Source organism: Anopheles nili, chromosome 2, assembly GCF_943737925.1.
Source record: "Anopheles nili chromosome 2, idAnoNiliSN_F5_01, whole genome shotgun sequence".
Taxonomy (NCBI): Eukaryota; Metazoa; Arthropoda; class Insecta; order Diptera; family Culicidae; genus Anopheles; species Anopheles nili.
Genome location: NC_071291.1, coordinates 12,411,100 through 12,421,657, shown reverse-complemented (window position 1 = coordinate 12,421,657; position 10,558 = coordinate 12,411,100). Strand labels below are relative to the sequence as shown.

Here is a 10,558-nt window from a genome sequence, read left to right as displayed (position 1 = left end):
TTCGTAAGCCCAATTATATGCCATTCGTCCTTTGATATCCTCTCTACACCAAATCCCTAACCTCAGCGTCGATACCACCAGCAAAATTCGTCTATCCTTTGCTTCCTTTGGAACCAAATGTGTATACACAGACACAGCGGACTAGGCACGCACGCGTGTGTGTGTGTGTATGTACGCGTGGGAGGAGACAGGAGAGAGAAGATGATTCCGTCCAACGAGCGACCACGTGGTTTTTTTTCCCCACCGCTAAATTGGGCCGCAGTAGAAAAAGAGAGATAAAGAGAGAGAGAGAGAGCGAGCGAGATAGTGAGCAAGCGAAGGAGCTGGAAGGATTTTCCACCGCCGCTGGTAGGCTTCTGTAGAATTATTATATAAAACAACAAGAAAATAACCGTACGTTGAATAAAATTAAATAATAACTTATCATCTCCGACAGCTCCTCGTTGCGCACCATCTCTGGCTCAATCCCTGGCACACCACGCCACACATCGAGCGGTGTTTCTTTTATTTTTGGAAAATTGGCTAGAAATCAAACCGCAAGCTAAAGGCAACATCCGCCACTACACACGCACACAACAGAAAAAAAAACGAACATTTTTCCTAACACATCCTTTCGCTTTCACCACCTCCTAACGTTGCCTAGCTGCATCTGTACAATGCGTACGATATCTATTGTTGGCTTGCAGTTGCTGTTTTTAAAAATGAAATATCACCGAGAGACGACCCCTCCTCCCCCGGATGTATGACTCCACCCCCACATACACACACACACACACGCGCGCGAGCGCACGCAAACGTACATGATCATGATCGCTATTTGTGGCAGTCCTCGGATCGCATCCATTTGGGTGCTAGGAGGGGGGGCTTGAACATATCCAAACCCTTTCAAACCGAAAAAAACAAGCCATACACACACACACACACACACAGGCGCGCCTACATTTTCTAACATAAAGCATGCGTTCCCCATCCTCTTCAGTCCCAGGGGGAAACGGGGATTCGGTTAGCAGCTCACACCCGGAAGGGACATTACAAAAATGTCCTTCTCCCTGCTCCCCACCGCGCTATAGCTCGTGCGAGTGTGTAAGTGTGTGCTTTAAATACTAACATCCAAGAGAACATTCGAGCGCGGTTTTTTTCTTTGTCTGTCGGTTGGTTAACGAAAGACGAACAATTAACGCGGAGAGAGATTCTGTTTGCTGTACACATATACAACACGCTTTCCCGAGGCCGGCGTGTGTAGCCCGAGCGCGGCAGTGGGGATCGCGGGCAAATGCAGCAGCCCCCCACCCAACGTCGAGTTGGGAGGGAATGAGTGGACAAATGGCTACAAATGGCCCGAGCGCGCACCTAAACAACCCACATTCCTTTTGTCGTATCCGTTCGTGCCATTCCGCGAGGACCCACCACAAGTCCTTCGGAAGGACGGCCGGCACACAGCAGTACAAGGAGCGATGGATGCAGCAATCGTCCGATCAGTCCTCATATCAGCAGCCACGCGTGGAATGTTGCTACTACAATGTAAATTCCCCTATCTCTCTCTCTCTTTATCTCTTTCTCTACTTTCACCTCCTTCTGGCTTTTCCACGCAGGCAGTCTAAGCTCGGGAACACCAGCATCGTGATTCTGTGCATCGTGTCTCCTATAAGGATAGACACAGATTGTTTAGTCCCGTTTAGTTCCTTATCGTTACACAATCGCCCACCCACCTTAACTGTTATCGTTACGCGTTTATTATACACTCACACTCACCCACCCACACACACACACTCACGCACACATACACACATGCATCTCTATTCTGTGCTCACCACAGTGGCACGATGTTCCAAATTTCCCACCCAATTAAACTGTTTCGACTACACTAGTGTAACACATTTCGATTATCCTTCCTAGGTTTGCTAACCACCAGCACTACACAAAAACGGTGAAGAGACGCGTCCTTGTCCTCCTGTTCTGTTTGCTGCTACCGCTCGTTTCGTATAGGACGTTGCGCGTCTTTCTGTCTATCTCTATGTACAACTCGCTTACAGGTGCCATTACAGGGCAACCATCGCGCACCCGGCACCGACGCTATCCTAATTGCATTTCCCTAGTTTACATGTAGCGTGTGTGTGTGTCAATAATATATTAATATGTAGCGCGTGGCGTTAAGGATTGAATTGTTGTTCTTGTTGCTGCTGCTGCTGTTGTTGTTGTTGCTGCTGCTACTGCTGATGCTGCTGTTGTTGATGAGTGAGTACATATATCTTAATATTTTCGCTACATCTGCACCCCGGCCGGGCAGGGACAGACGACAAAGGGGAGAGAACGTGCGATAATGTGTCTCCCGCGCACGCGCTCGTGTACGAGGACGAACGAATGCGCACCTTGGCTAAAGACTAAAGACCCTGCATTTGTATGTGGTATGTACGTTCGTGTCGTATATGTTTGTTGTAATACTTTTAACAAGCGTGTTAATCAACGTTGCCCTAATCTACCTGGCTGCTATAGGCTGTCTTTCGCGCACTTTTGTTTCTTCCGTGTGTTCCCCTTTCGCTAGCTGCTTGTCCGGCGGCGGTTTCGTGTGATAAATTCCGACGGCTGGCTTGGGCATCGCATCGCAACTTCTCTTTTTGCCAAAAAAGAAAAAAAACTAAATCCAAACGAGCAACGAGCCAAAGAGCTACAAAATACACTCACAAAACGAGCTAACTTTTCCTGAATCCTACACCTCTTTCGCTGCTGCCTTACTAAGCTACTAGACTGCTGCTTCATATACGCGTTTGTCATGTGCATGCGAATCTTCCGTATCCCTATCCACAGGCAGGCTCCTCCGCGTTCATTGAGCAGGGACCTCCTCTCTTCTCCACTCCAGCTTTATACACGCAAAAAAACAGCAGAAAGCGCCGCTTGCCTCTATCTTCGTCCTTTACACACACACACACACACACGGACACATACGCACCCACACACGGACACATACGCACATCCATACACGCGTGCTGTTGCAGCATTACTCGTTGAAGTATGTTTTAAAACAGTTCTACTTTATACATGGTTCTTTAATACAATGCTGGGTCTACTCGCTCGAATAATGTGTTGCTCTCCGTACACGTACTCTGAGCATCGGATGCATGGATGGATGTGTGTGTATGTGTCTGTGTGCCGTGTGGAACGTGCGTACGTGGCGCATTTAAATTCCTAATTTGTTGTCGGTTGATTAGTGCTGGGGGCGCGGCTTTTCCTTCAACAACCACCTTTTTTCATCGTCATACCGCCACCGCCCCACTAGTAGCAACCACACTAATCTCACCCACGGTGAAACAATGGTCTGCTGCCGATCACCACCGTATTTTCTAGTTGCGTTCTGCGCGTTTCCTGATCACCGGCTTCGCTAACCAACCAAGTCTATCGAACTAGTATGACTGTTTCTGCTTTTTCGTTCTACGCCCTAGCGCCTATGTATCCTTCCTCCAAACGCTGCATAATGCTACCCGGTTGCGCTTGACGATAATCCTTCGATCGCGTTGTTGTTGTTGTTCTTCATTTTGCTAAATATATATTCCTATATATAACTATAAATAACTATGCATATATAAACTACCATATACATGTTTTGCTCGCGTGGCGAGGGTGTTACATTCGGAGAAGACTTCCATCTCTCTCCCTTCTCCCCCGCTAGCTGCTACCCATCACACCACTTTGCGATCGAGATGAGTCGCCAGCGGTGCCGATAATGACCCTGAATATGATAGTGCTGCTGGCGTCAGGCGGCTGTTCTGCTTCCACTACGACGAAGCCGTTATCGGGTGTTGCGAAGATTGTTGCGGCGGCGCGGAAGCAACAGCAGCGGGCGAGGTTGCGGTCACCGCCGGTTGAGGGACCGCCGAAGGACTCGTCGGCACAGTACTCGTGCTGTTGTTGCTAATGTTGTTACTGTTGCTACTGCTGTTGTTGCTATTGGTGCTACTACTGCTGCTGTTGTTATTGGTGCTGCTGCTACTGTTGCTGCTGTTGCTGGTCGCAGAAGCAGCCGCCGCCCCGGTGGTGCACACCGATCCGTCTCCCGTGACGGGTGATGCAACCGGTGACGAGGGTGTAGTGCTCGGAGTCATCGAAGCCGCACCCATTTCGGTGGAGTTTGTCGATCCAGCACCGGTTTCCTCCGTCGCCGACGATGGTGATGAAGCATTCTCACCAGTCGATCGATTGGGGTGCACATTTTCGGTGACAGCAACCGATGACGTCGACGAGGACGAAGGTGTTGATGGAGTGGCAAATTCGTCCGTTCCAGCTAGTCCATTCGTCGCCGTCACCTGTGACGTACCTGCGTTTGGTGTTGAAGCTCCACTACCGCTACTTGGCGCACTAGGTGATGATGGACCACCGCCGTTTGATGGCGTCAAACATGGCGATGGTGTTGCTGTTGTCTTCGCGTCACCGGAAGTTGATGCTCCTTTCGATTCCACCATTGCCGCGGAAGAGGACGTCGACGATGCAGCAGCAGCAGTAGAAGAGCTAGAAGAAGTACCAAGGCTCGTCTTACCGCCCAGCTCGATTTCCATCGTCGTCAGCGGACCCGTCCCCCGAGAGCACTGGTAAAGCACGCGCGATATTATGAGCGCCACCTGCTGGTCCAGTATGTGGCTCATGACCAAACCCAGCAGACGTTGCTCTTGCTGCATGAACAACGGCCGGTTGTCCGGGTGTTTGGCTAGGTGTAGCAGCGTACCAGCGGCTCGCCTCAACATGTCCAAGCTGGTGCCCATGGAGTCGGGATTGTCACGCAGGAAGTTGATACCGTGCTGGTTGGCTACACCGAGTGCCGATTGTTCCGCCTGCTCGATGAACGCCACCAGATAAGACACACACGGGGACTGCATCGCGACTGTCCGTGCCATCGAGCTATCGGCGGCCGCCAGATAGTGCAGCAGGTTCACCGAGAACTCCCGTAACACCTGATCTTCGTTCTTGCACAGATGACGCGTCAACACGGTGCACAGCTTCTCGAGACGCGAGAACGGTGGTGTCGCTATAACCAGATCCACATTGGCGTCGGTTACGCACAGCTTGCAAAGGGCCTCGAGCGCGAGACGTTGCGGAGACAGGGCCGCATTCGGTCCAAGCGTCGGGAACGGATCCTGACCATGTGCCGACGGACAGACGGCCCAGTGTAGCAGCCCGTCAAGGATTGGCCGCGAGATAGGCTCATCGAAGCGCGATAGATCCAGCTGGCCGGAAATGTTGGCCGTCGCCACCAGCATGTTTTCGCGGATCTGCACCAGGAAGTCCCACCACCACTCGTGCTCACCCTGCAGGCTACTGCACGAGTCGGAAAAGTCTGCGTCCTCCTCGCGATCGTAGTTGCGCGTCTTTTTCGTTCGCATCGGGTGTTCGTGGTTCAGCAGCAGCAGCTTGCCGAGGATCGCCAGGAAGCGGGAGGATTTTGAGAATTCCGTCTCGTTGTTCGGCAGGAAGGTGAGATTGCGCAGGATGTTCGAGATGGCTACGCAGCGGCGGGCCAACGCGTCCTGCCCCTCCGTCACCAGGTACAGGCTTGCCTCGTCCCTCGTGTAACACTCGTCCTCGTAGTCGCTCATTCGCCGGCGCTTAAGCACCCGCGCAGGATCCCGGACCGATTCAGCAACATCGAAAGCCTTCGCCAACTCGGATGTCCTCTCGGCAGCCAACTGCTCCTGCTCTTCACCGTCGTCCACCTCCATCTTCTCCACGTCACCACCCGCGTTCTTGTCTTTTTCCACCATCACCCCGGCAGCGGGTGACTTGACGCCTTCGCTTTCCGGCCGTAACTCTTGCTGCAGGTGGTGGTGATTGTTGCCCTCACACGCCGCAACATCGGTGCCAACAGTCGGCGGCTTGCCGTTGTTGTCGGCTTTCGTCGCGTCCTGAGGTCCGTTCGAGAGACTCGAGCTCTTTTCCAGCTCCATATCGATTTCACGGCAATCCGCATCGATCGGTGTTGCGGTTCGCGTCGCTGTGGCCGCTTTACCACCACCGTCTTCCGTTTCACTGCCCGATGATTTGTCGCTCGATGCCGATTTTTCCTTCTTCACTATACAATTCTTAACTATCTTATCACCGCCGTCTGGCTTTTCTTTCGCTTCTTCCTCCTCACTCTCGCCGTTCATCAGCCGCGCGATGTGGTGATCCTTGCGGGTGCGTAACGTTGGCGGTGTCGTCAGCGATGCGTCCTCTTTCCTTCGCTTTGGCGGCGAAAGGTGTTCGGTTTCGTCCACATCCATTGCCACCGGTGGCGCATTTTCCTCGGACGCATTATTCTTCGTCGCCTTCGTTGTCGTCGTTTTCTCCGCTATCGTTTCTGCTGCATCGTTGCCTTCCTCCTCGTTCTTGCTCGTACACTTCACACTATTGTTGTTGTTGTTGTTGTTATTGTTGTTGGTGCTGCTGTAGTTGTTGTTGTTGGTTGCCAACTGTTTCCCGTCCGACGCGGCCTGGGCAGCGGCAGCAGCCTCGGCGTACTTCGCGCTAGTCTTGATGTACTTTGCAAATGGAATGTTAACGAACTCGGCCCGGAACGTGTCCATGATGTAGTCATGCGGATCCGGATCCGTGTGACCCGCCGTCCACGGATCACCACCGACTTCCGTGTCACGCTGGTACTGATAATCGGAAGCACGGTCCCAGTCCCGTCGGTGATCCAGCACAAACACGTCATCCTCCGCCGGGTGAATCTTCACCGGGCGGCCCTTTCGGGACGCCATCGTGTAGTTTGTCGTCGCCGTCAGGATCAGCGTTCGCTCGTCCGGATTCGGAGGGTTCTTCACCGAGCCAAGATCAAGATCCAGTTCCTCACCCAGTTCGCGCCGTTTCGTGACACGCCGCGCGTAACACTGGGAGCTGCGTTTCCGTTCCAGCTGCGTGCCGGGCCACCGGGTAAGCGCTTTTCCATCGCCATTCTCCAACGTGCCATTGTGATGGGAAACGTTTTCCGGCAGACCGTTCTCAAGCTTCTCCTGCTTTATCACGGTGGTCGTAGTGGTCATCGTTGTCGTTGCCGTCATCGTTGACGTCGTCATCATCGGTTCGAGCTTGATCGTCGTTTCGGTGGTAGTCATCACCTCGATCGACGCATCCACCATGGCGCTGGCGGATCGTTCTCGCTCGTTCTCCCCTCGCGCGTCCTCTTCGTCTCCGTCTTCCCGTGGTCGGTCTAACAGCGCCGCTGGTCGGCTAGCTCCCTCGACACTGAACCGGTTTGTCGTGCCCTCCTTCTTGCCGCTTTCGAACATATCGCACAAGCTCTTCTGGAAGTGGTCCAGCAGAAGATTCAGCAGACCGGGCATGTGCGCCAGCCCAAAGAAGGCCACCGAGGAATCGTCAAAGAGCAGAATGTTCAGCACGTCTAACGCCCACGTACTCTCCACCAGCAGGCCGGATCGCAGGGCCATGAATATTCGCCACGCGTCGGTCTGACCGATGTCCAGCTTGGTGATGCGCTTTCGGCGGTACAAAACCGGCATTGTCGCCTCCACGCTATCGGTTGGGAACACAATGTCACGCTTTGCCTGCACGCCACCACCACCCGGTGGTTGAAAATTCGCTCCAGCCGGTTGTGCTTGGACGCCACCTTGCGTGGTGGGTTGAGCTTTCACTCCAATCGCCGGAGATGCGCTTGCCGTTGGTGCAGATCCAGGAACAACACCACCGACGCTGCCGACCGACGACGGAACGCCACTACCCGGTACTACACCCGTCGGGGAAGGAACAACCGCTGGTCCACCGCTCACAGGAACTACCGGACCGGAAGCTGCCACCGATCCTGGTTGTCCACCCGGCACACCTGGGGGTTGCGGAGGCGCACTGATGCTGGTCGGTGGCATGCCAGGCATACCACCGGGCGGTGTCGGAACTCCCGGACCCGCTGCTGCCATCGGTGGATACGGTTTACCACCGCGTAACGGCGGACGGAGAGGTGAGTTTTGCGATGTCGGAGGCATCTGGTTCCACGGTTGCTGTTGTCCCTTTTTGAGAAGGCGAAAGTAAACCAAACGTTAGCTAAATCATGTTCTTGCTCAACAAGCCATCCTTCTTGTTGCTTTATGCCGTCTTACCTGCTGATGTGTTGGATACGGAGGCTGCTGTTGACTGGGAGGATAGCGATTAACGTCCGCGGCCGCTCCCCATTGGTTCGGAGCTCCCGGAGGTACACCCGGAGGTCCTCCCGCTCCCGGTGGTCCTGGTGGACCGCTTGGTCTGGGACCGTTGTGAACCCACTGCTGCTGGGGACTCTGAGGAGGATACTGGCCTCGATATTGACCACCAGGACCCGCCTGCCAACCACCTGCTGCAGAAAGAGAGAATACATTGCATTGAAGCCAAAAGAAACCTTCTTGCGAAGGACTTAGATCGTCGAATACTTACGGTACATCTGGGGCCGCTGCTGGTACGGAGGATACGGTTGCTGGCTCTTCTCGAAGTCCGGATGACGCCGGGGCTGGTTCGGCTGTGGGTAGGGAAGAGCCTTAAAGCACATTTACGCGCACGGATGTATGAATAAGGAGCGAGAACATAAACGAACAATGCTGACACTCTCCACAAATGGTCGCTCTCTCTCTCTCTCTCTCTCTCTCTCTCTTGATCGAGAAAAAGCGAACATAAGCGCGTAGAGTGTCGTTAAAATAATAAGTATTTCATAGTTACCTGTTCCTGCTGCTGTCGGTAGTAGTCGGCTGCCGATTGCGGGACTGGTTGTCCCACCGGAGCCGGATAGCCACCGGGCGCTCCCGGTTGTCCTTGGGCGCCGGGTTGTTGTTGTGGTGGTGGCACCTGCTGCGGTTGTTGCTGTTGCTGCTGCGACGATGGACCACCCGGAGGCACCTGACCGGTTGATGCTGCGCCAGCCTGGCCAGGGATCGGCGGTGTCCCCGAAGGCGGAACTCCCGGGGCCGCACTAACGACGGGTTGTTGCTGGGGTTGAGGCGGGTACGAGCGTTGCTGAGGTGGTGGCGGGTATGGTGAGCCACCATACCCTCGGTAAGGATCGGCAGCCGATGGTGGACCTCCGACCCCGCTCGCCGATGCCGGTGGTGTGCCCCTGTAGAGAGATCTGTCATTAGGTTAAACCAATTTGTCTCGTTTCAGTTGTTCGGGTGGGTGTGTGTTACGACGAATACACGAACACGCGGAGTTAGCGGTTAGATGGAAATGAGCTGAGGCTCTAGTCAGCACACGCAACTCTACAACGACTAGTGCCACCGTCACTGGCAGCAACATCGGGAAAGGACATACACAATCGGACACAGGACAAACGAAATGATAACTATTCTTACCCTTCTCCAGCTTCCGGCGGTGCGTACGGTGGATAGAGGGGACGATTCGTGGGCGGATATTGTCCTTGCTGGCCCGGTGGCGGTGGATACTGTCCAGGTGGTGCGCCACCTGCCGGTCCGTACTGATCCGGGGCTCCATACTGGCCGTAGCTTCCCGGTTGCCCGTAGCTTCCCGGAGCGCCTACAGCAACAGGAAAACAGGTAACCAAAATCATTAGAATCAGCTCACACACACACAAATGTGCCTCACACCCCAAACGCAGGTGAGGGTAATTCTTGAACGGACGACTTAAAATCGTCACAGGACATGGAACGCGCGAGCAGTCAGGATCATTTTGGATCGACGGGGTGCTAGATTTTTTTTGGTCTATTATTTTAACAATACACAAACATGTTAGCAACCATCCGCAGGACGAAGGAAACCGGGAGCGGGACACAGGACGAAGCATTGGTTAGTTTGTGCATTGGGGGGGGGGGGGGAGGAAGCGAGTGCCATTACCTTGAGGACGTGAAACCGGTGGATAGGGAGCACCCTGCTGATACGGGGGACGCTGTGGACCCACGGGATCATCAAAGGGATTGCTCACGCTAATGTTATCGCCCGAGGCAGGCGGTGCCGAACCTACACGATGTTAGAAACGAGTACGCAATGACGGGATGGGAATACATGAAAACAAAGACAAGAACAACATTTAAAACTGGTGATTATGTGTATGGCCCATGGTGTGAGAGGAAAGACACATGTGTTTGTGTGTATTTATCTTTTGTTTTTCGGTGAAAGGATACCGCGCGACGGTGAAAACAGATACAACAGGTGCCACACACTATACACTATGTACACAAATGGCCCAGGACGAGGAGTAGGAATGTGTGTGTGTGTGCGCTTGATGTGAAGACTAGTTGAGGACAAGTTGTTATGACACGATAAAATGATTATTGCACTGTAAAATGATTGGTGCACTGATTATTGCATTATTGCACTGTCTATGATAGTTTAGTTTTCCTTAAAAGTGCTAAATCATATTTGTGATGTATTAAATTGATAAAGAAAATGAAAGCACATCTGCATGGTACACGCGACGTGTCGATTTTTCCTCACTCAATACTAAATACAACGCAGTTTAGGACTGTTGCCTTAACAATATATATGCTTCCAAAACTTGTGAGTCCACCAAAAACCTGGTCTATATTACACACAAACGATTACCAACTGGAAGGAGATGAATGGGAACTCGAGTTTTCTCACACATTCCCCCCGAAGGGAG

The 10,558-nt window shown here is 53.1% G+C and overlaps 1 protein-coding gene across 1 annotated transcript in view; it reads right to left on the bottom strand.

The window, feature by feature from the left end:
• Positions 1 to 3,653: 3,653 nt before the first annotated feature.
• The window catches only part of LOC128727196 (trithorax group protein osa), a 96,519-nt gene continuing 89,614 nt past the window's right edge, over positions 3,654 to 10,558 (bottom strand). Inside the window, exons 12-17 of the mRNA XM_053821115.1 lie at positions 9,793 to 9,915; positions 9,294 to 9,474; positions 8,665 to 9,070; positions 8,386 to 8,485; positions 8,076 to 8,308; positions 3,654 to 7,985 (exon numbers count right to left, since the gene is read on the bottom strand). Of these exons, the coding sequence (XP_053677090.1) occupies positions 3,771 to 7,985; positions 8,076 to 8,308; positions 8,386 to 8,485; positions 8,665 to 9,070; positions 9,294 to 9,474; positions 9,793 to 9,915 (5,258 nt within the window). The 3' untranslated portion in view covers positions 3,654 to 3,770. The remainder of the gene's footprint in view (positions 7,986 to 8,075; positions 8,309 to 8,385; positions 8,486 to 8,664; positions 9,071 to 9,293; positions 9,475 to 9,792; positions 9,916 to 10,558) is intronic.